General features: G+C 48.0%; 2 protein-coding genes across 8 annotated transcripts in view; both read right to left on the reverse strand.

The window, feature by feature from the left end:
• The window catches only part of TMPRSS6 (transmembrane serine protease 6), a 35,641-nt gene extending 29,491 nt beyond the window's left edge, over window positions 1-6,150 (reverse strand). For 2 of the 7 annotated variants that reach the window (XM_084641648.1, XM_084641647.1), the window contains exons 1-6: window positions 5,750-5,813; window positions 4,302-4,369; window positions 3,002-3,158; window positions 2,633-2,775; window positions 2,374-2,441; window positions 901-1,085 (exon numbers count right to left, since the gene is read on the reverse strand). In XM_084641648.1, coding sequence (XP_084497774.1) covers window positions 901-1,085; window positions 2,374-2,441; window positions 2,633-2,775; window positions 3,002-3,158; window positions 4,302-4,369; window positions 5,750-5,792 — 664 coding nt within the window. In that variant the 5' untranslated portion in view covers window positions 5,793-5,813. Of the gene's footprint in view, window positions 1-900; window positions 1,086-2,373; window positions 2,442-2,632; window positions 2,776-3,001; window positions 3,159-4,301; window positions 4,370-5,506; window positions 5,528-5,628; window positions 5,718-5,749; window positions 5,850-6,048 lie in introns of those variants that run through there. The other 5 variants (XM_084641651.1, XM_084641652.1, XM_084641650.1 and 2 more) reach the window with 5 other exon arrangements.
• A 3,264-nt stretch (window positions 6,151-9,414) lies between these two features.
• Window positions 9,415-23,553, reverse strand: IL2RB (interleukin 2 receptor subunit beta). The gene is made up of 10 exons (XM_084641711.1): window positions 23,126-23,553; window positions 21,815-21,923; window positions 21,315-21,435; window positions 20,274-20,349; window positions 19,396-19,504; window positions 18,329-18,477; window positions 17,637-17,805; window positions 15,216-15,327; window positions 13,200-13,284; window positions 9,415-12,411 (listed from the first exon to the last, which is right to left on the reverse strand). Exons 2-10 carry the CDS (start codon window positions 21,894-21,896, stop codon window positions 11,581-11,583), a joined length of 1,734 nt encoding a protein of 577 aa, XP_084497837.1. The 5' UTR covers window positions 21,897-21,923; window positions 23,126-23,553; the 3' UTR covers window positions 9,415-11,580.
• Window positions 23,554-24,017: the final 464 nt, after the last annotated feature.

The following is a 24,017-nucleotide window of genomic DNA, read 5'->3' on the forward strand; positions in this document are numbered from 1 at the left end:
TGGGAGTAACAGTGATAGCAAACTTACAGATGAGTTTGCAATGCAATAGGGCAGAATTTAAACAAACAAACAGTCATTGTGAGCTCTATGCACAGAGGTATCGCAGCACAGAGCAAGGAGGGAGCAATCACACCATAAGCCTGATCCAAACCCCAGTGCCATCAATGGCATTTTTTTCCATTGACTTAATGGACTTTGGATCAAGGCCTAAAAAGGACCTGAAATATCAAGGGCAGTTGTCAGGACCTCGTTCCCAGGACACTTTAACAAGCTGTGATCTCTATTTTGTGCACTGATTAAAAATAAAATCTTGAAGTCAATATAAGGAATTGAAATGATGGAAATATTACAAGCATCATGAAGCAGAAACAACTGTAATCTAAGTATGTTGCATTCAGTTCTGTTCTCAGTCTATCGGAGAGTGGAATAGTCTCCCAAGGAATGTCATGGAAGCCCAGTTGCTTAGGACACTGGAGTAAAGCTACAAAGCATATAGTGTAGGGAACAACTCAGTGTTTGCCAAAGTTGAAGGAGGAGGTAGAGGAAAGGACAAGATGCTACCTAGTCAGTCACTGCTATCTCTTACTCCATGAGTCTGTAATTCTTCAGGGGAATAACCAAACTTCATGAAAAGTGTGTACAAGGAGGAAACATTTGTAATTCATTCCCCTGTCCTGTTCTGTCTTTTGCCTTTCCCTCTAGCTTACACTCTACCCTTCCTCTCTTTTTCCCCTCACCCCCCTTCCTCTCCCTTCTTTAACACACTCCTCTCCTCCTTTCCTCTCTTCTTCCCTTTTAGTAATGCCATTCAGCCTAGCCTCTCAGCCTGCCGGCAGCAACTTATAGGCCTCAGCCCCTGATCCTGAAAGCTTAGGTCACACTTGGGTGGCTGATACATACCCAGCAGAACCAGAGAATCTGGATCAACCTTGTACTCTGTCTGGTAGGAGAGTCTGCCTGTACCATTGGCACTGGCGAGAAGCTCTCTGCAGAGAGTCATGTTCACCCTCTCAGCAGTCATCTCCTTGTGCTGACTCTTGGGGACTTGAAGGGCGAACCAGAAGAAGAAGGTCAGGGACCCCTCCCTAGCAGGGAGATAGCACATTAATTTCCTTCATCCTTTTCATTTCAAGTGAGTTCAGCCCTGGAGACAGATGTCCTCCTCTCTTTAGCTACAGATCAAGCACATCAGTGCAAATGTCCCAGAACACACTGCCCCACCAATGTGCCTCAGCCCCAACCTAGAGAGACCACCTTTAGTGGAAAAGAAGAGCCAGTGTATCAATGGTCCATTCAATAGTTGGTCTTTCTGCTGAGGAAGCCATCTTGTGCCACTGGGAATGGTGGGTTTAATGATCTGGATACCTGCCCCACTAGAAACTAAAATGAGATCATTTAAACTTTTTTATAATCCACTTGAATGTGCTTCAGGTGGAAATGACTTGTGGTCGCTGCTGCCATAGATTGAAAATGTTGACCTTTAAGGCTCCATGTCCCATCTCCCAGTAGTGACAAGTGACTGATTCTAGACTCTGTTCAGCTGATCAGAATGAGCCTTTAATCCTGTGCAGGGACCATTGATACATTGCAGGAGATCACAACTACTGTAGTTTGTCAGCTAAATGACGGAGAAAATGGACCAAGCCAGGAAGCCTGAGTGAAAAAATGTGAATGAAACATTCTCCTGCTGGAAAAAGGTGTTGGGTTTGTTTTTTTTTGGTGTGTTTTTTTTGTTTTTTTTTTTGCTGAAATAGACATTTTTGGTGGGCAAAGATCACTGTTGATGTAATTTGCCATTGGGAAAAGCAAAACAAAATGTCAGGATCGTGTTGACACTAATCTCCACATCTGTCCTAGCCACCACAGTGTTCTGTGGCAGTTGTAGGTCCAGGTCCCTCCTACTCCACTTCTCCCTTCCGGGCCCTGCCCTGTGCAGAACTACATCTCCCAGGATGCATCATGGTCTTTCTCTGTGGTATTTCATTTTGTGCTGACAGTACAAAATGAAACATTTCGATTCAAAGAATGCCAAAACATTCTTTCAAAAGAAAATGCTGAGACTAAACCTTTTGACATTTCTGAATTAATTTTCTTTCTGGACTTTTTGTTCCATTAGAAGTTTTGATATTTTGATTTTCATCTGAGTATGGGCTGACAAGCAATGTTAAATTATTGGAATTTCCTCTGGGATGGAAATTCCACTTTTCAATAGGCTCTAATCCAGAGCCCATGTGGAGTAAGAATGGAGGTTGCAGCAGCTCTTGTCTGATGAATAGATGGCTACTGAACAAGTTCACAACCTAGCTGTAACTTTCACATGGGACAGAAGAGACAGAGTCCTGAAAAGCAAACAAATGTGGAAGTAACACTCACCCGAAGGCATATACTGTGCTGGAGTTGTAATATGGATCCAGGTCCGTGACACGAATAAGTTCCCTCAGCTGTAACGAGAATGCCAACTGATAACTAGCCAGCAAGAGTACAACAGCAAACTTCCCAGGGAACCCACCCAGTGCTCCAGCCCCCTCTGTTTTGGTATAACCTGCTTAGGCTTCCATTCACAGAAGTACCTGTGGCCCACTTCTCCCACTCACTGACCTGCCTCAGCCCCCACACATGAAACCACCCTCACCATCTTCTGTAGCTTTGCTGACTCAGTCCAGAAGGCTCTGGATTCTGGCCGTCCAAGATCCAGGGAGTACTGACAATTGAGGATCCGGAGGCTGCCAGAGTAGAACTGCAGGACGGTTGATTCCAAGTGTCGTGGTCTGTAGTCTGACAACAAAAGACACAGACAGCTTAACCCATGGATGTGGAGGACAGAAGGCTCTTTGGCTGGGTGGAGGAACTTAGCTAGCTCCCTAGGGAATCAGTGCACAGATGGGTGACCCATGGCAACCCATCCAGGAGTCACTGATTCTCTTTGGCATCTAAATCAGCTTCTTCCTTGCTAGGACACATGATCACCAGTGTAAAAGACAAAACACGGTAGAACTGTTACCTAGGAAATACCAGGTCAGCACACCAGCTCCAGCCAACAGCACAAGGACTATCCAGAGGGGTGCATAGCGCAGGCAGTCGTGAGCCTTGCTCTTGGGTTCATCTTCAGATGGGGTGTTTGCATCTTCCTCCTGCTGCTCAGCCTCCATCATGGGCATCTAGTCAGGCAGCAGACCATCGGTGAGGCTGAATTATCTATGCATCCCTTCCTCCCTTCCTATGTGTCCTTTACCATCTATATGCTCCTCTTCCTATCTGTGTATCCCCTTATTATCTATGCCTAGGGCCCTACCAAATTCACGGTCGTGAAAAACGTGTCACAGACAGTGAAATCTGGTCTTTTGTGTGCTTTTACCCTCTACTATACAGATTTCACAGGGGAGACTAGCATTTCTCAAATTGAGGGTCCTGACCCAAAAGGGAGTTGCAGGAGAGTCACGGTATTGCCACCCTTACTTCTATGCTGCCTTCAGAGCTGGGTGGCTGGAGAGCGGTGGCTATTGGCTGGGTGTCCAGCTCTGAAGGCAGCACCCCGTCAGCAGCAGCACAGAGGTAAGGGTGGCAATGCCATCCCATCCCATCTCTGAAGACAGAACCCTGTCAGCAGCAGTGCAGAAGTAAGGAGGGCATAGTATGGTATTGCCACCCTTACTTCTGTGCTGCTGCATGCAGAGCTGGGTGCCGGAGGATGGTGGCTGCTGACTGAGGGCCCAGCTCTGCAGGCAGCAGCACAGAGGTAAGGGTGTCAATACCACACCGTGCCATCCTTCCTTCTGCGCTGCTGCTGGCGGCGGCGCTGCCTTCAGAGCTGGGCTCCCGGCTGGCAGCCGCCACTCTCCAGCTGCCCAGCTCTGAAGGCAGCGCCGCTGCCAGCAGCAGTGCAGAAGTTAGGGTAGCAGCACCGCAACCCCCCCTACAATATCTTTGAGATCCCCCTACAATAATCTTGCAACCCCTGAACAACTCCTTTTTGGGTCAGGACCCCTACAATTACTACACTGTGAAATTTCAGATTTAAATAGCTGAAATCATGAAATTTATGATTTTTAAAATCCTATGACCGTGAAATTGACCAAAATGGACTGTGAATTTGGTAGGGCCCTATCTATGCCAAATCCCTAGGACCTTGCTCATTGCTTTCACAAGCAAAACTCCTGTTGAAGTCCCGCAGGAGTTTATTCAGTCATTTCTTAGGCAGCAGCTGACTGAGACCTTTAGGATCATGCCCTATCCATCCTCCTGCTAGCTCTGTGCCCCTAGCGTCTGTATGTCCTAGCTTTTTAATACATTCCCCAACATACCTGTGTCTCCCCACAAATCTCACTGAATGCAACAGTATCACCGTTGCAGACTGCTGAGCTCCAGGGTTCTGCAAGGCAACAGGAATGCTTTCAAATGTTGCAAAACCCACACTAAGGTACCTCCTTGCTACCCCACCTCTCCCCACTCCTCACTGATGGATACTAGGGAGCGGTGACCCCCCAAATGTAATTCAGCCCTCTACCTTCTACATCGCCATCTTTACTCCTCCTCCCACAACACTTGATTGTCTGACTTATTCCTGCCTTCTCCCCTTCCTGTAATCCCCCGTGATTCTCTGCAAAGAAGTACTGTAGCCTGCCAAGACTGGATGCTCCTGGGCTGGCCTCCTCGGACACTTTCCCTCTCCTGTCCCTTAAGAGGCCCTGTGAAAGTCCTGTCACACAATAACATACTAGCAGAGGCCAAAGGATTTGCATGTCTCCTTCACTGAGAAGCGATGTATGAGTGTGTGTGAACGTGAGGGGGTGTCAGAGAGTGCCTGAGTGTGTGTTAGCATGTTCCAAAGCCTGTTTACATGGTGCTCTGCCTGCCTGGAGGACACACGTGTGTGTGTGTTAGTGAGTTATGTACATGCATGGGACTGTGCCTGTGTGTGTTAGAGTGTAGGTGTGAGGGGTCTATGTGAGTGCCTGTTAGAGGAGGTCCCTAGGGGGTTGAAGCATGTGGATGCACATACATGTGCTCACATGGAAGTCTGTATTACCATGTATGCTGCATGACCACATGAGAACAACAAAGGACAGCCAACATTCCTTATTCACCCCGATACTGAGGCTCCTCCCAACCCTCAACTTTGCTCCTCAAATACAGAGACACATGTAAAAAGAACAGGAGGACTTGTGGCACCTTAGAGACTAACAAATTTATTAGAGCATAAGCTTTCGTGGGCTACAGCTCACTTCATTGGATGCATTCTATGAATTCTATGCATCCAATGCAGTGGGTTGTAGCCCACGAAAGCTTATGTTCTAATAAATTGGTTAGTCTCTAAGGTGCCACAAGTCCTCCTGTTCTTTTTGTGGATACAGACTAACATGGCTGCCACTCTAAAAAGAGACACATGTAAAAAATGTTAAAAAAAAAAAAGCAACTCAGTGGAAACATCTAACTTAACAAGAGTGGGCACAAAGACAACAATGAATCCATTAACGCCACCACTTCCTGTCTCCTACAACCCTCTCACATGCGGTAGAGATCGGAATACACCGATGTTGCTCTTCACTGTGGTCTCCTTTCAGCTGACGTTCCTCAGGGGTATCCCCCCACCCCAGAGCAGAAGGGAGGAGTCGAGGGTCTCTACTCCACCTTCAAGGGATTCCTTCAAAACAGCAGCCGCATAAAGAACCACAAACTGATCAAAAAGAGCCTCCCTTTGCTAGAAGATCAATTCTAGGCACTGGGGTTTCCCCCAGAGCTACAGACCTACCTTTGAAACCTCCAGCTCTGCGTGTGGCCAGGCGCACACACATTGGTAGACATGTGTTTACTCAAGCCCCTGGCCTCTCTGGCGATCAATAATCTGAGGCCATGTCCCTTTGTTTTGGCCTTTGCCCTGTCCTGCCCTACAGAGAGGGCTGAGCTTGCCCAGGAGAGCCACAGCTTTCTCTAATGGAGGATGACTCAGAGGGAAAGGAGGTTTGCCAAGAGAGAGGATCTGCAGGCTGTGAAGAGATGATGCTGTAAACAGCCAGGGTAACAGTTCCCCTGTCCCCTGAGAAGCCTAACCTGGAAAGCAGGTGCAGATGGATCACAGATTCCCTCTATGGGGGCAACTAGTTGCTCAGCAACCGCTTTCTGTCTTAGTTACGCTCATGGGTCCCAGTGGAGATAAAAGGCACAAATGGCACTGAGAAGAAAAGACTTGTTCAGACAGGGTAGGGTGGGGGACGCTCTTGCTGAAAGCAGTGGGCTGTACAAAGGCGGGACAATGGGAGGTGGCAGGGGCTAGCACTGTCCAAACTAATAGCACTGGTAAGAACTAGGCAAAGCTTTATCCATGCCCCTCAGTCCTGTCCTGTAACGCTCCCTGCCACTCCAATTATCAGCCTCCCCCTGTCCCTTCTTTGCCAATTCTCCTCACCTTCACCCTAGAGCACCCACTGCTAATCCAACCCTTGGCTCCCACGCGGATTTGCCAGTGCCCCTCACTCCAGCTTGGCACATCCCATTTCTTTAGCCCCAGGCTCTCCATGCAGCTCTGACAATACATCTCACCTGACTCACCTTCTGGCGTACAGTCCAGGGACCCCACCCTACATGCACCCTTGTGCTCTGAAAATGTACCTCGTTTTTTTTTTTTTTTTTACCAGAAGTACCTATGCTTTAGCCATAAAGAAATAAAGGCCAAGGCAAATGGGGAGACAGTTATATCTTTTATTGGACCAACTTCTGTTGGTGAGAGAGATGAGCTTTAGAAGTTGGTCCAAGGAAAGATGTTACCTTACCCACCTCATCTCTGTAATATCCTGGGGCCAACATGGCTACAACAAAGTAAATGGAGTCACCTCAGTGATAATCATTAGTGGAAATTCCCTCTTAGCCGACAGAGGTTACCTTGATATAGCTCTCCCTTGGTATTGTCACTAGTCTGTTATTAGCTGGTGAGGAATAGTCTTTCAGCAGGAAGTCAGGGGTTCAAATCTAGCCTCGGGCCAGCTGAGAATGAAATCTGTTACTATACAGTGTCTTTACCGCAGTTTTTAGTGGACAAGTACTCAGATCACCAAAACTATGTGTTTATTATACAACTCTGGTCACTGTACTATCTGAGCACCTCTCACCCATGAATGAAATTACCCTCCCTACAGCCTGGGACTCAGGGAAGGATCATTATCACCACCATTTTACAGATGGGAAACTGAGGAACAGAGAGACTAAGGGTAAACATTTTAAAAGTGCCTAAAGGACTTAGAAGCCTAAGTCCCATTTTCAAAAGTGATTTAGGGTCATATTTTTAAAGGCATTTAAATGCTTAGCTGCCTTTCTAGGTACCTAATACCTTTATATATCTGGCACTTGAGCACCTAAGGGTAAAATTTTAGAAAACCCCTACATGGCTTAGGAGCTTAAGTCTTATTGAAAGTAAATGGGATGTGGGCTCCTAGGTGCTTAAATTCCTTTTGAAAATGGAACTTAGGCTCCTACATGATTTGGGTGCTTTTGAAAATTGTGCTCCAAGGTCACATGGGAAGTTTGTGACAGTGGGATTGAACCCAGATGTCGTGATTCCCAGGCCAGTGCCTTCAATACGAGATCATCCATCCTTCCTTCCAGAAAACAATTGCCTTGCCTTTGTTTATAGTCTTCGTAGAGAGGCCAAATACTGAGTCCAGGCTAATGTCTACATTACAATTTATGTCAGCAGAAATTATGTTGCACAGGGGTGTGTAAACCATCTCACTGACATAAGCGCCAGTGTGGACAGCAGTGTGTCAGGAGGTGGTTTTGTTATGCCAATGGGAGAGTTCTCTTCCATCAGCATAGAGCATCTTCACGAGACACGCTACTGCAGCACTGCTGCAGCACGGTACGTGTAGACATTAATCTAATCTAACCAATCTGAGTACCACATTCATCACTGTGGTATCTATGAATAAACCAAGAACACAGACCCAAAAGCAAATCTGACTTCAAAGGAGTTGCACCATCAAGGCTGAATTTGGCCCTGAATTACCACTTTCCCATGGTGCGGGATGGGGACTGGCTGTTGTGCAGTTCTCCGCAGGTCAGAAATGAGGTACGTTGGTAGGGATGTCAGGGTAGCGTGTGTGTGTAAACCTGCATTGATGCTATCTATGTTGTACCTGTGCTCCAGATAGAGGACTCTGTCTCCAGGACTGCTGGCCCAGCACTTTTCACTGGTGCTGGAGTTCAGTTTAATAAGGAAACTATAATTGATGGACACTGTCCTGTGTTGTACTTTTTCTGTGGCTTTGTCCATGCTACATTTGGATCAGCTGGGGGCCCTTTAGACCTTCATGGCACTTCCAAGGAGTCTTCAGGACTCAGCAGAAAAGGGTCGTGAAGCAACTGGCAATGGCTCTTCTACGCCACAACTCAACTAATCTCATATCTGCAGCAACTTTAGACCACATGACCTGGTTTCCTGGAATAAAGGTCCAGTTATCTTCAGATCTTACGCTGAGCACTTCCTGCAACAACACATCACACATTCACACCCCAGAGTGGCTGCTGTCTCACTTCTAGCAGCTTACATGCTTGAAAACCATCAGCATTTTCAGAAGACATTTAGTTGGCCAAGTGATTCTCAGTGGCCTGCGGCAGTTTCGCTGCCAGCAATACTTCCTGAGTCTATCTGGAGGGGATCATAGTGACTAGGTTCTAAAATACAATTTACGTTACTTCTACCCTCCCTATTGCTGTCTGTGACTGAGGGTTAATTCCCCTGAAATGTCTTCCCCTTCCCCTGAAGCTGCTATCAATTACCCAGCTGTCTGTGACTGAAAACTATTCCTCCCGATGCCTCCTTTCTACTCCCTGAGCCCAGTGCTCAGCACATGAATGTCTGTGAATGAGGGTTCATCCCCCTGAAACTGCTATCTGATCCCTACATCTGCTGTCCAAAGGATCTAATTCAAAGCCCACTGAAGTCAATGGGAGTCTTGACATTCTTTTAATAGAGTCATAGAGTATAAGGTAGCCAGAAGGGAGCACAACTAGTCTGACCTCCTGTATAGCCCCAATACCAGCCACACCCTCACATTAAACCCAACAACTGAAATTAGACCAAAGGATTGCAGCCCACAGGAGACTAACTTTGGATCAGGCCCAACAGCTGAACTATCTATGAGTGAAGGACAATCCCCTAAAATACCTCCTTCTGCTCCCTGAGCCTAATCTACCAAGGTCCAACAATCTTTGGCTAAAGGCAAATTCCCTTTCTGCCCCCTGAACTCATTGTTTAGGCAGCAGACTATCTGTGACCAAGAGCTAACCCCCCTCATGCCATCTTCCTGATCCCTGAACTGTGATCAAGAACTAACTTCCATCCAACCAGTAGCATTTGTTAATATCCAAGTTCCCCTACCAAATGGCAAGGAAAAATGTACTATTTTGAAACTGCATTGATTTTTATTTTATTGACAAAAGGGCTGGTATTTGTTACTCATTTTAGCAGCAAGAATGATTAAAAAGCTTATGAAGAAATACGTAGGAACAGAGGAACCGCTATGGGATCATTGGCCATCTAAGCTAGCATTCAGCCTGGCAGTGCTTACTCTTTATGGTGCATCTTGAGAGCTTCCCATAGCACAGTAAATACACTGGGCGGCCTTGTCCTCACTCAGCTGGGAAGCAGTTGTTTCTTCTTTATCCCCAGTCTCTCTGAGATGGTGGGACAACAGGCATCCTGAGACATGTGCAGTGGTTTGGAGAAAGTGATACAGGAACGGGTTGGCTCCCTGCAACCTTCTCACTGCTAACCAGGCCAGGCTCCATTCTATTGCCATATCAGCAGCACTTTAATGACAAAATCAAACCCAATGGACACCCATTTATCTGACAAGCACAGCGTTCAATTTAATAACTCAGGAGAATGAAAACTGGGAGAATAATTTTGGTGCTGAAACATGAGTACCAGGACAAAGGGGGAAACTCAACTCTAGTGTGGAAATGGGGAACGGTGAATTAAATTTGGGTGAATCTTGGAAGGTTTACAGAAGCGTCCTAAAGATCTGGATAAGTTCCTCAAAAGTTTGGATGCTTACCCAAATTTATTTGGTTTGGAAATCTCATGTGAGAGAGATCAGGTCTTTTTAGCATGAGGTTGGTATTTCCCATGTCTAGACAGGTCTGGAAAGATGGCAAGAAAAAGATACAATAGATACAAAGGATGGTCACAGGAATGGATGGACGGATACCATGGAACCAACATCAGCAGTCTTCCCTCTATCCCCAACCTCCCTGGATATTTCAGCACTTCTGTCCCAAATCAGAAAATATGGAGGCACTACAAAATGCTATCCAAACTTTTTTTGACCCAAATGAACGGACTGAGTTTTGGTTTTAGGCAAAGGTGAGGATCTGTAGTCATTTATCTGGAGCTGATTTACCTGCCTTTACTGCTAATTGGAGAATGATTCCCTCCAAACAAAGGAAGGAATGGGGATTACCAATTAGATGATTTCTACTTACTACAGGATGTGGGATGGACTCTTCCGCAATTATCTTAACATAGTCGAATGACAGGGTTTTGGTTTGTAGGGCAAAGAGGCTTTTGATTTCATTGAAAGATTGCACCAAGAATGGGAAATGTTGTACTCTATTTTATTGCTAGCATCTCGCTTGCTTCCCCCACACCTCATAAGATGGGGGAATTTTCCCCAGTATTTTTTGCCGATAGTAGTGATTGTTTTTTTTAATCACATCCCTTGCATGACTTGACTCATTTCTAGCTTTGAATTGTCTTTGAAGACCCAAGCCCAAACCCAGATATCTGGTTGGGACCAAGCTGATTAGAATATTCACTTCACACAGTCTGGAGTGGGAAGGATGCAGGAAATGAAGTAAACCCCAGGCCAATCAGTAAGGACCATCCTTAACCCCTTCCATCACCCCCATCTTCAGCAGCCCCCAGCACTCACTAGCAGCTTAAGTATTTCTACTCCCCTATAGATGCTTACATGCCCTGTAAATTGGTACTTGAGGAATGGAAAGTTTGGCTGCTCAGCCTCAGAGTTTGGTACTATCCTTAAGCTGAGTTGCAGAGCAATCCAATTTCTCTTTCTCCACTTGTCCTATGTACTTTAATAGTTGTAATGCCCCTTTCTGACTTTCTCAATTTCATCTCTATCCATCTGTCTACCCATTCATCTATCTAGTTCTCCTTCCATGGTATCCATCCAGCCACAGTATCTACCAAGATGTTAGCATACCCATGGTGTTGTAAGTACCACAGAATCCATCCATGCACACATCTCTCTTCCTGAGCATCCTTTTTCTTAGGTTTTCATCCCTTCATATGTTCACCCATCCCCAATCCAAAGATGATCTATTAGGGCCTTTACTTTCCCTTCAGGTTGTAGGTTTGGATCACGCTTGTTCCATGTGCCACTAAAGGTCCCATTCCCTTGCAACAGTGAAAAGTACAAGGGTCTCTCTCCACGCTAGTAAAAAGATAGGTCCCACTGGGTTTGTTAAAACTAATGTCCAACTTCTTGTTCTCTCAGACAGTTTGTCTGTTTGTCCATCCCTCCCTCCAGAGAAGGCCTCAAGCTCAGAAGGTTCTCGAGGCAGATCTTAGACCGAATGATGGTTGTATTGGCTTTGGAGCTCACTCAAAGATAGGTAGGCCTCAGTGTTTGGGACCTGGCTGGAGAAAGCTGTCCTGTGGAGATCATCAGTTTGACTTTGCCTCAGAGGCATGGGCTGGGAAAACAAAGAGCTAGCATCTGCCATAGTAGTAGTGGAACTGATTTCAGGGCCTGCGTCCCCAGCCTCTTCTGTGGTTTGAATGGCATCGTTGTCATGCAACCCTGGGATATCTGAGAAGACCATGCCAGGCTTCTGTTGGGATTCAGAGAGCTGTAAAACTGTGACGTTTCCATTCACCTTCTCATCCTGCTCCAATACCGATGCTGGGGATGAGCTCTCGGGTGACAGAAGAGCCTCAGGAAGTGCCCCAAGCCCATTGGTTGTGTTCTGTATCTCTCCCACAAAGGAACTGTTCTGGAAACCTTGGTTTGCTTCGATGCAATGAAGAAATCCGGAAGAGAACAGTGGCAGGTCATTCTCCAGCATGCAGAGATCTGGGGAAGGGAGTGCTCCGTAGGAATCACCATCTTCACTGCCACTGCTCTTCCGGGCGAAAGGCTCGTAGGTGAAATACACCTGGCAGGGCTCAATCTCATAGGAGTCAGGGAGGTGGAAAAAGAAGTAGCCTTGGTTGGTGAAGCAGCTAGTCAGTGAGTGCCCGCTGGTTTCTGGGGGGGCACCAGAGGTGAGAAAAGCCTTGGGAAGGAGAAGCTGGGACTCCTGTTTCTCCTTCTGAATTATCTCTAGCTCTGAGATCTCTGGGGAGATACTGCTCATGCTGAAGAGAGACGTGGAAAATGGAGAGGAGAGCCATTTCTGAAGCGGAAGGAAGGGAAACACAGAAGAGATATTATTATGTTCAAAGTGGCAGCAGTATAACACTCTCACAACAGAGACACAGAGGCCTAGGGTCTCTTTTCCTTCATGCCCATGATGAATACACTCCGGACATCTCCCATACAGAATATACGCCCTTATCATCACTCCTCTGGGATCTCCATAGGGAATAGGTCCCTGGGGATCCCTCGCCAGGCTCTGAGCCATTTTAAAAGAAGGAACCAGCCTCAAGAGCTTTCCATGCGTGATCTCCATAAAAAAAGGGAGGAAGAAAAAGAAAGGGATCTAGAAATAGAGAAAGAGAGAGAGTAGCAGAGAAAAAGAGAGGAGTTGAAGGGAGAGAGAGGAAGAACATGACTAACAGCCAGAGGAGGGACTAGAGGAAGTGAAGAAGAAGGCATAGAAGCAGGATGGGATGGTCTCCAAGAGCCTTGAGCTCTCCTATACTCCTGTGTGCTCTCTCAGCCCTTCCTGTCAGCAGAGCAGAGTGCTGAGGTTTGGTGGTTTGTACTTTCTTGGTTCTTTACTTAGAGATGCAGCAGCCAAGTGGCAGCTTAGAAAGGTCAAAAATAAAACTAAAGCAAATCCCCCAGCAGCAACCAGTGCTGGAGGGTCCAGTGATACACGCACACACTAGATCTGGGAGCCGGACATCCTTCCCATCCATCTGCAGCATGAGGGAGGCAGCCAGTCCTCTCCTTCTTTCCCTCCTCGTCCTTCTCTGACCCCCCTCCCATGAACAGCCCGCCTGCCCCTGGTCCCCATACCTGAACGTCGCCTCTGTGCACAGTGCTCAGCGGGGGAAAGAACTTGTCTGGGTCTGGAATGTAAATCTTCAGCACCTTCTTAAGCCTTCACCAGAGAGAGAGAGAGAGAGAGAAGTGAACGTGATATGTAGACCTACGGTCTTCCAGGGGCCTGACCCTCTGCTCACTGGCACCAGTGTAAATGAATAATATCTCCACTAAAGTCACTGGAGTTATGCTGGTATAAAAATGGTGTAAGTAAGGGAGAACCAAGCCCCAGAGCTCCTTATCCCCCATCCCGCACCCGTAGCCTGAGAAAATCTCTGCATTTGCCGATGGATGTATTAGGGACACAGAAATTGAGAGAGAAAATGGTATTGCAAAAGCTATTTCCCTCAGCCCTATCCCCAGAGCTGATAATGTCGCCATTCACCAACATCCTTGCCTGCCTCTCCCTGTTGCCCAGGCCTGTCCATTCCTTTCATTAGCTGCCAAGCTGGGAGAGTCGCCATCTTTGGTCCAAATTCCTGGTATGGTTTCCAAGGCCTGGTTGCCATGAGCTGATTGTGCCTCACTTGGTTGCCATCACAGCGATGCAGAGATTGCAGAAATTGCAGTGCCATCATGAAATGGCAGCATGAGATGGCAACACTACAATCTCCATGTCCTGTCATCAGGATTCAGCATGGCAGTGTTGTATGGCGTTCACACTGCAGCACCACTTCATGACGCCTTACACCATCATGACATAACAAGCTACACTGGTATTACCAGACCATACCAGAGCCAAGTCATCCTGTCTGCTTTTCCTGTCTCTCAAAGTGGCCAATACCGAATCCTTCAGATACTTAAAGGTCTCCTAATGCACCTTTACTGTGCAATAATCTATGGTGAGGGGAATTCCTCCTGACCCCCTTCAGCCTGTGCTCTGAAGCAGGAGGATTTGATAGTCCTTGTACATTTATACTAGCTTGCATCACTGCAGATGCTATTTTCATTCCTGCATGACTAATCCTTTTCTGCACAGCATTATCCTGCATCATTGAGTTCCACAGGTTAATTATACATTCCGGGAAGAGGATTAGCTGTGTTTATATGTGTTGTAAACAGAGTGCTCCCTTGCCCTTGCATTATGACACAGGGTAAACAGGAGAGGCCAGTTGGCTTTCTCTAGTCCCATAATCATTTTACACACTCCTAAAATCTCTCCTCCTCTGCAAATGAAATAGTCCCCCTCTGTAATCCATCTTTATAGGCAAGCACCTCCCCCCTCTGATATTTGGATTGCTTTTCCCTGTGTCTTTTTTTATTCTGCTGTGTCCCTTTCTGAAATGAGGTGACTAAAACTGAAACCATTTTCAATGTCCATGATGCTGTCAGGCTATTCTCTATATTATTGTACCGGGTGCCCTTGTGCGGCATGTTCAGCATTAATTCAGAACAATATCAGGACAGAAATGATGGACAGGAAGAGGTTTAAATCAGCATCCCACCAAAAAAAGGTAGAACTATCCTGAGTGCAGGGGCCTGTCCCATGACCTATAATCAGAGGGTGAAATCCAAACCTTACGCAGTGGGCCTGCATGCAGTCCAAGCACTAGTCATGTCCCACTGTAGCACTGTTTTGAGAGATTAAGGGGTGCATAGGCCTTGTTCTGGTTCTTCTACACAAAGGTGAATTTCAGCTAGACGGTCAGATTTCTAAAGGTATTTAGGCACCTAACTCCTATTGATTTCAATGTGAATTCCTTTAAAAATATGGCCCAAAGAGAGAGTGTCCTGTGGCTATTTTGAGCTTGGTGATGTTATGACATCTCGCTGTGTCACAGTGTCTCAGCATCATGGTGCAAACACTGAATTCCCTCACTGTCAGGGCGTCCCTTGGGACAATGCCAGTAGCAACCCAGAGAGGCAGAATGACTCAGCTCCAACTCAGACTAAGGAACTCTGGCCTCATCTGAGAGACAGAAAATGAGGACAGAAAGGCACTCTGGGCTTGGGACAGGGTCTGGAGGGGACCATTCATGTCCCTTTTACCTTTTCAATGGCTGTGAGGTGATGATCAAGACAATGATGACAACAACGAAGATGGTGCAGATGGTCCCCACAAGGGCTGGCATCGTAAGCTGAAGGTCCCCCGGGGCTAGTTCTGCAAGAGGGGAGAGAGAGTTACTGGAAAGAGCCAGCCAGAACAGAGGAAATGGGAACCCCAGTCACTCCAGTTGGTTTTTTTTCACTTCTGAACAAAGAGGTTTGAGATCCAGGTCAGATAAGTGGGTGACTGGCCTTTATGATTAGGAACAGATCTGAGCCCCCCGAGCCTTGCCAATGCACCTCACAGCTCACCTGCAGCCTCTCTCTGCTATTCCTGTCCTGGACTGCCACACAACTGCAATGACCATGCACTTCATCCTTGACTTGCCACCCCCCTGCTATTCCCTCTTCAGCATAGCTCTACAAATGCACCTCAGCTCCGTCCTGCCCCACTCCTGTTACTCTTCATCTTCTGTCCCCTCTGCCAGGGCGCCTCATTTTGGACCTGCCGAGCCCCCTGGAATAGGGGAAAGGGTGCAGAGGAGAGAAGAGGGAAGGGAGCAGTGGGACACCTTTGGAGAAGCTTCTCCCTCATGTCCTTGAGATGTTAATAAGATCCCTTTGTTTCCTCCACCTCGGGGAACTTTGGCTCCCAGTTGCCACGACAGCTGGTTGTAGTTGAATCCTTTTCACTGACATCATATGCTATCAAAGTTTGATAGCCACAGCAAAACACTGCCCCTTCTAAACATAGCTGCTCCGTTTATATCATTACCTGCCTCAGCATGGGGGGACCCACGAGCTGCCTACTTCCTGTGAAGAAACTAAAACTAAAAGGAGCCAAGGACTCACCAGACACTCCTGCTGGAGATGGGATTTGCCAAGGCTGCAGGCTGCACAGGCTTCTGACTGGCCTGGACAGCTAGCCCTGCTCTGCACTGCCCACAGAGGAGTCCTGGGGTAACATTTTGCAGAAGCTGTTTAGACAGCTAACTCCCATTGATTTCAACAGGCGTTAGGCACCTCAGGACATTTAAACATCAGGCCCCACGGCACTTCAGAGCCTAGGTCCCACTGATTTTCAGTGAGCCTTAAGCACTGAAGGGCCCAAGTCACTTTTGAAAATGGGACTTAGGCTCCTAAGTTACAGGGGCTCTCTGGAAAGTGTTCCCCAGGCCTCTTGCTCCCCTGGTCAGGGAGTTGCTCTGCTGCACTTAGTGAGGGGAGGCCCCCACTGGAGTCTGTGACTGGAATCATGGCCCACTCCCATTGACTTTAATGGGGCCAGGCTTTCACTCTGGGGCTCTTGTGCTTTGGACCAGCAGGCCCTGCTCACCTGACCTGGGTCTAGGATTACAGGAAAGGCTCCTCTCAAGCTATTCCCCATCTTTCTATTGTACTTTGATTTGTGCATCCCTCCACTCCCCTACTTTTCCTGCTCCCACATAACTCCAGCCCTTGTTGTCCCCTGTGCCTCTCTCCCAGGGCCAGATTTAGAGGAAGGCGACCCAGGGGCGCCGGGCTTGGGGTGCTGTTTTTGTTGTTAGCGACAAAAGGGAAAATAGAATGTTTGAAGTAAAATGTTTCAGGTATTCCATATGTGGATTCATTTTTGACTGACCCCGTACAATGTTCTGGACCTTTGTAGAATCTCATGGAACATTCCAGACTTTCTGAGAACTACATTTTCCTTGAACATCCTAGAATGTCGTCAGCCGTGCCCTCGTGGGTATATACGGGATGGGGCATCGCCAGTCAGTCAGTGAGATATAAGAACGAAGGGAAGTGATGTGAGATCCCAGCTGCGATACTGTGAACCTTGTTTTATTGTGTAATTGTGAAAGTCTACTTTTGTTTTAAGACTTGAAGAGAGTAAGTAGCGACTAATAAAGGACATATTTAATGAAACATCAGAGATATCTATCAAACCCCTACCTGTTGGGGTTATAATATAAAAGAATATATTGTTACTTCTTTTGAACTAAAGGACTAGCGTTAATAGTCTAAGGCTGTCACCACTGTAACACTAGTTAATACTGCCCCATCCAATGTTGGTGCACTGTTCAATTTCTTGACGTTAGTACACTTCAGTTATTCTTAAAATTAAAAAGTTTCTATAAGCTCAGAGGAAACAAATGTTTTTATTTGCTTATATATAGCATGAATAAATACTGATTTATAGATCCTAGCTTGCAAATTTATCATTTTGTATGCCAGCGACAAATCATGCAGGCAAACCATGCATCAAAGTTATGATATGCCCTACACATTCAATAAAAAATAAGGTACTCAAAAGTTTAACAAAGGGGGGAGGGTGCACCAAAGACGCCCCTCACCTGGGGCACCATTTGGACTAGGGTTGTCCCTGCTCTCTCATCACCTATCTCCAAGCCCTGGCCTACCCACTCCTCTGAGTCTCATTACCTGAATATCCGCTATGATTAGTCCTCCATGCAAGCGTCTTGCTCCAGTTGCTCCACACACCATATGTGTTTGGCTTCACGCGAACTGAAGCCTCATACTCTGAGTCTGGCGAAAGGTTCTCAAGCCTCACCCATTCCTGGTCCTGCTTGATAGAGAGGAGCATGGCAGGCTGGAATGGAGTAAAAGTTACAGAGTGATTGCTATGTTCTCCCATCCACAGTCTACACCATCACACCTCTCCGCTGTCTAATCAGAACAGAATTGGCTCGGGGCCTCTCCCAGCCAGCATATCCTATATCCAAAGCTGTACCAGGAGGGCACCCCTTGCCCACATCAAAGCCCCTCTGCTCCACAGTGGGAGGAGACCCATTCTACCTTTTCCATCGCCGCAGTCTTGTCTGTCCCATACTGGGAGGACACCATTCTGATGCCTCTCATCCCAGCACTGGGCAGACTGGAACTTCCCTTTGCTTCCCTGCCGTCACCATACGCTGGCAGATAAAGCTGAAGTAGGAGTCACTGCCCCCTTTGGCCTCTCCTCTGAGGCAAGGGCATTGCAGCCATCTGGGGAAGGGTCTAGAGCACAAGCGGGAATAGCAGGTTCTTTGCAGTAAGGCGGCTCTGTCCTCCTCCACTAGTTACAGGCCTGAGGCCCATCAGCAGGAGAAGCTAGTCTGGGATCCTGCACTCACCTCCCAGGGCTTTGTGCGATCTCTGCACAACACTTCAAATTCCCGTTTCTTTTTTAAGTAGTGAGACGAAATAGGAATTCTCCAAGTTAAATTGTAGCTGGAGTCACTGGTGTTTACCACTTGGAGGTTGTCAGGTGGCCTCAGCTGTACTGGGGAGAGAAGAGTGAGAGAGGCATTGGGACACACACCATGGGAAACAAAAGCAAACGCTACAATAGCGTTTTGCGCTCTCTCTCTCTCTCTGTTATGTGGCTTCATTGGCAGACACCCCTCTCCGGGGATGATCTCTGGGCCGTTCCACTGGGTGTGCGCATCTGTGAACCCACCCCAATCATTTGTCCCAAACAATTCATTTTGTGAAGATTGTCTCTTTTCCTGTTCCCCAGGGCGCTCTGCTTCTGCCCCCATTGAAATAGATGGCAAAAGTCCCGATGACTTTAGTGGAACAGGATCAGAGTCAAGCAATCTGTAGTCTTGCTAGGATTTTTTCCCCCACTAACTACAGAGGGCCAGTTGCTCAGCTGGGGTAAATCGGCACTGCCCCATTGCAGGCAGTAGTGCTGCATAGATTGACACCAGCAAAGGATCTAGCTCAACTTTTGCCACCAAAGGGCACAGCTTTAACAGATGAAGCTCTTATCCCCAGATCAATGCACCCAGGCTGGGGGCAGAGGGTGGTTGGTACCAAGCAGTATGTCAGAGCCTGTGCCCAGGGGAGCGGCAGTGCAATGCTGGAAGCAACAGGAGGAGGCATGGCGAATCTGTGGCAGGTAGTGTGACTAGACAGCAAATGTGAAAAATCGGGACAAGGGGTAGGGGGTAATAGGAGCCTATATAAGAAAAAGACCCCAAAACTGGGACTGTCCCTATAAAATTGGGACATCTGGTCACCTAGTGGCATGGCGTGACCGAGTGAGCATACAGTGGCAGTGGGGCAGGGAGACGAGGCAAGCCTGAGATCAGGCATGGGGTAAACAGAAGGATGCCTGGGGCGGACAAGGTGGCACAGGGGACAGATCTAACCACAGACGGAAGCCTTGGAGGATCAAACACTGATTAACACTCACTGTTGTCCCATGGTTTGAATTCCTGCTGTTGCATCACAGTTGTCCAGTTTTCCCCAACTTGGCAGGACACAGTCAGGTTAAGTGAGTCTGCAATGGTGAAGACCTGCCACTGCAGGAAAATTTGCTATTCGCATTACTAGTCCCCCACTATGTATTGTTCACATTTCTAAGGCCTCTATCGTCACAGGGATGTTAATGCATGACCATCATGCCTCCCATCCTAAGGCTCTCAAAGTGCTTTTCACATCTTAATAAGCAGGGCAGTGTTAGATTAGCCCCACTGGGGAAACTGAGGGATAGAGATTAGATGAGTTAAATATTCAAGAAGTGTTATCTCTTTTTCCACAAGGAGTGGAGTGTAAAGCAGATTGAAGCTGGGTAGGGGTGGCAGGGGCTTCTCCTTAAGTACCATCGGTCCTGCAGGATGCGATAATCAGGTTGTGTCACAGCTTCTCTGCCTTTATGCCACAACAACGCAGCCTCAGAGAGCATCACCCTGTGAGTACACACGGTCAGCACCTGGGGAGGCCATAACTCTGTGGGCACCATAACAGACCTGTGACCTCAGGCTGCAAGGCTCTGGACTGACCCATGGAAACAGGCACTGGGGCCTGCGTAGTTCTTGATGGGCTATGACTGGCGACGCAAGGAAGGGAGCTAAATACAACTATAATAACAGTGTGACACCTCCTGGGGTTTGTAGCAGATTGGCTGGGACGGTGACTGGATACTGACCCCTTGGAACCCTGCCCCAAGTCAGGAAATAAAGTTTTCTCTCATAGCACCACTTCTGTGTGCCACACTGTTATTACAGTGATAACCCATATACCAATCACCCCCAGCCCCTTTTATTAGCCAGTACATTTCAGTTGGCTTACCTCAACAATGTCTTCACTGAAGGCTAGTTCACATCTCCTGGGTGCCATGCTAGGAAATTCACAACTCTTTAGATCCCTGTCAGAGAGAAGACCAGAATACTGCTGAGCTGGAGGGGCTTGTATGCATGTAATTATTTATTTAGATTGGAAATCATCACAGGCACCCATCCAAGGCATTAGGCACCCAGACATCCTTGCTACTCCAATACAACGGAATCCCAACAGCATTAAACTAATGGTAACAGGAACTCAGCCAGCCACCTATATCACCTTCACTGATGTGAGGAGCACACCCTCAGCCTCCCTCCAAAACCCATCTCAAACAGATGTCTTTGACAGCGTGCCCAGAAAGTCATCAGATTCAAAGTATTATGGACCAGGCAGGGGGGAAGTTGCAGAGTCCTGGTGCTCTCACAGGCAAAACCCTGCCAGCCACCCACTCTGTTTTATGCCCAGCACCGCTGTGGCAGCTGCTGCAAGAGGAACTGTCTCCTGCATCCCTCCCCAGTGCTGCAGGGAGCACTGAGAAGGTGAACCACATTTTCCCTCCTACACACCTTGCAAGGCACTACTGCAAGAGGAGGGGAGGAGATGGAGTCAAACTGCTGCTCTACTCAGTGGGAGTCCTCTAGCCACTGCCACCTGCCTCTCTCCCCACCGGTGCTGACCTGCCCAGTTCCTCACCCAGCTCAGAGTTCAAAGACCTAGTACTGGGCGGGCGCCTGGAGCCCATTTGCTCTGACTCACTGTCCCCATTCAAGGGAAACTTGCTCTGCTTTCCACCCCACACATCAGCCCTGGCGAGCCCACTACCACAGTGGACACACCCATGCAGTCTCAGGAAAGCCAACAGCCGTCTGTGGAGACCCACCAACCACAAGAACCAAAGCAGACCTGTTCCTCAAATGAGCACCCACCTAACCACCAAAGGGGGTCTGGCTCCTCACCTGACCAACAACCCCATAGCTATAGACCACCGAGCCAAGATGATAATTAGAGCCTGACATTCACTGGCTTTGCTAAATAATTTCAGCCACGTACCTCTCATCAGTGTGAAACAAAGCGTCAAGTTGGCACAGTGCTTCTGTGTCATTCCTGTCTGGAGCCCAGGTGCAAAAGAGAGTCGCCCGCGAGTCATAAAAACAAGTTAGATTTGAGGGTGCTATGAATGGAGAAAAGATGGCATTACATCAATCCTGTCATGACAAAGGCATTAAGCATTAATGATCATTTCATCCAGTTCCATGCAGTGCCCAATTCATAGGCTGGCTAGTGCCCTGAAGAAACATCCAAGAAACACCTCCAAACAAGAATGGAAGAAACCTATGGCCCTTCTCACTTCTTCAATGCCCCAGAATGAAGAACCCCCAATAGGAACATGTATATTGCGTCGCTTTTGCTTAGTGCTTCCTGCCCTGTTGCAAGACATGGACAAACCTTCAAATTTCAGTGATCTTCCCATATCACATAAGGATAAATAGTGTCCCCACCCGCACACATCCCTAATTCTCCTGCTGGGACATAGGAGGACATTTTCTTACCCTGAGTGATTTTTGATGCCAGTGAAACATCTAGAAGGATGGACAGCCAGAGGCAAAGCAGAAGGGGAGGAGAAGGCTTCATCTCTGCCGTACACAGGAAGGGCTCGCACTGGAAGAGAGAAGAAGACACACACCCCAGCACAGGTGAGGATGACAAAGTTCCACACTTCTCTGTGGAGGAGGTCCCTGCAATAATCTTCTCCCTTGGTGCTATTACCAGGAGTCTGAGGCACTTCCAAGGTCTGCCCCCAACTGAAGCTCTGCATACACCCCAAGCTGCCCATGCCTGATGCCCAGATTAAATCCCACTCAACAGATTGCACCTATCTCCATAATCTGACCTGTCTCCTTCCTTGTGTGCTTTGCTCCGCAGTGAAACACTTTGCAATGCTAGCATTTAAACTGATAACGAAGTCAATGCCTTCTTGAAATGAATATGAGAGCACACCACTCAGAGCTGTTGTTTCAGGGAGGCTGCTGACTCAGGCAGACAGTACTGCCGGAGTCGCACCCAGTTTACATTATGAAGGGGTTTCTTTTCAACCCTAAGAACTCGCGACTTCAGGGAGTGGTTGTAGTTAATTAGCTGTGGGGTCAGGGGCCTTCTGGGTGGTCGGGAGTGTTAGTGGAGGGGCTAGGGATTAGTGGACGGAGTCTGAAGAACCTGAGTGGGACAGGGAAAATTAGGGTCATAGAAAGGATTTCATGTTCGGTAAATCTAGGTTTCAACATACTGACACACCCCGGGTCTCCGTGTTTGGACAGTCCTGAGCTACACCCCACACATAGCTCCAAGGATGGGCCCCACCCAGCGCAGCCTCGGAAGGAGCATTCGCTCTCCATATCCGTACCGCCCCAGGCTTCACCCACACTCATGCAGCTCCTCCAATGGCACCCCATTTTGCCCAGGGTCGTGGCAGGGGGAATAGCCCTCTATGTGCTCGAAAGGGGAGCCCTGGGTTGGTTGTACAAAACGAGGCGGTGTCTTGAGCAAACCCCGGACCCTTGTGGGAGGGGGCAGGACCTGTGATGGCTTGCCAGAGGGCTGCCATAGGGCACGGTCAGATTCCAGTTCTGATAGAAGATTTCAGTTCAGAGAAAGAGAGCAAACAAACAACAACCATCCTGTTCTTGGGAAATGTGGGGCATGATGAGAGGAGGGATGTGGAAACAGAGAGAGAGAGAGACAGAGATAAATAAACGATCAGACCTGGCCAATAGCTAGAAAAATATGTCAGACTGAAACTCCTTCCAAGAAGCTTCTCAGTTCAGCCACCCCCGTGTGGGAGCCGCTTGACATCGCCCCATTACCTTCCTATGCGATGGCCTCCTTAGCTGTGCAGTCGTGCCAGAGATGGCCCTCGGGGACTGGACCAGTCCGTCCAGTGGAGCTCAGGTGCCAGCCTTCAAATGGCAAGAGGTGGGGTGGGGCAAGAGTGGCTTCCAGTTCAGCACATGGCACTGCTAGTGGGAATGGACAGGGGCCGGAGCCGGGCAGCTCTGCAAGCACAAAGGGCTTGCTAGCTATCTGTCGTTTCTTCACCTTGAGCACAGGAAGCTGCATCTAGCTTGCCCCGTCAAAGCGAGACTAAGCTCCGGAGTCCCGAAATGGCTAGCGAGGCCGAGAATAAAAAGCCCCAAACCACGTCCACTTCCTGACGGTAAAGGTGATGAGAGGGGGTGGGAAGGAATCAGGTATGAGGCTGCAGCACTAGGCTGAATTGGAGACTGGTCTGTGCGCAGTGCTACGCGAAGATATATCTCTGGGTGCGTGCCCCCTGCACACAAACACGCCCACAGTGACACGTGGACATGCTGATATTGGTTTAAGACTAGTAACACTGGGTTTGCTTGCCCCTACACATACCCAATACCAAACCCGATATAAGCCAGGTGTAAACTGATTTAAAAGCAACCCCACATGCACACGTTATACCAACTTCACTAAATCAGTTTGAAATCATGCCTGTAGTTCAGCCTGTGCAACTTTGTGTGTCTAGAGGGCCTCAGAAACAACCTCCCCACTCACACACGCAGTTGCACCACACACAACTACACCCTTCCCGCACACACAACTCCTCTGCCCACACGCCACTCACACAAACAAACAGACCCCTTGCCCCACAGAAATAATGATGGTTGGCTCTGTGCGTCTACACTGGCTGCTACCTGAGGGGCTCAGTTAATTAATCCACACAACACA

Source organism: Lepidochelys olivacea (assembly GCF_965140295.1).
Source record: "Lepidochelys olivacea isolate rLepOli2 genome assembly, chromosome: 1".
NCBI classification, from domain to species: domain Eukaryota; kingdom Metazoa; phylum Chordata; order Testudines; family Cheloniidae; genus Lepidochelys; species Lepidochelys olivacea.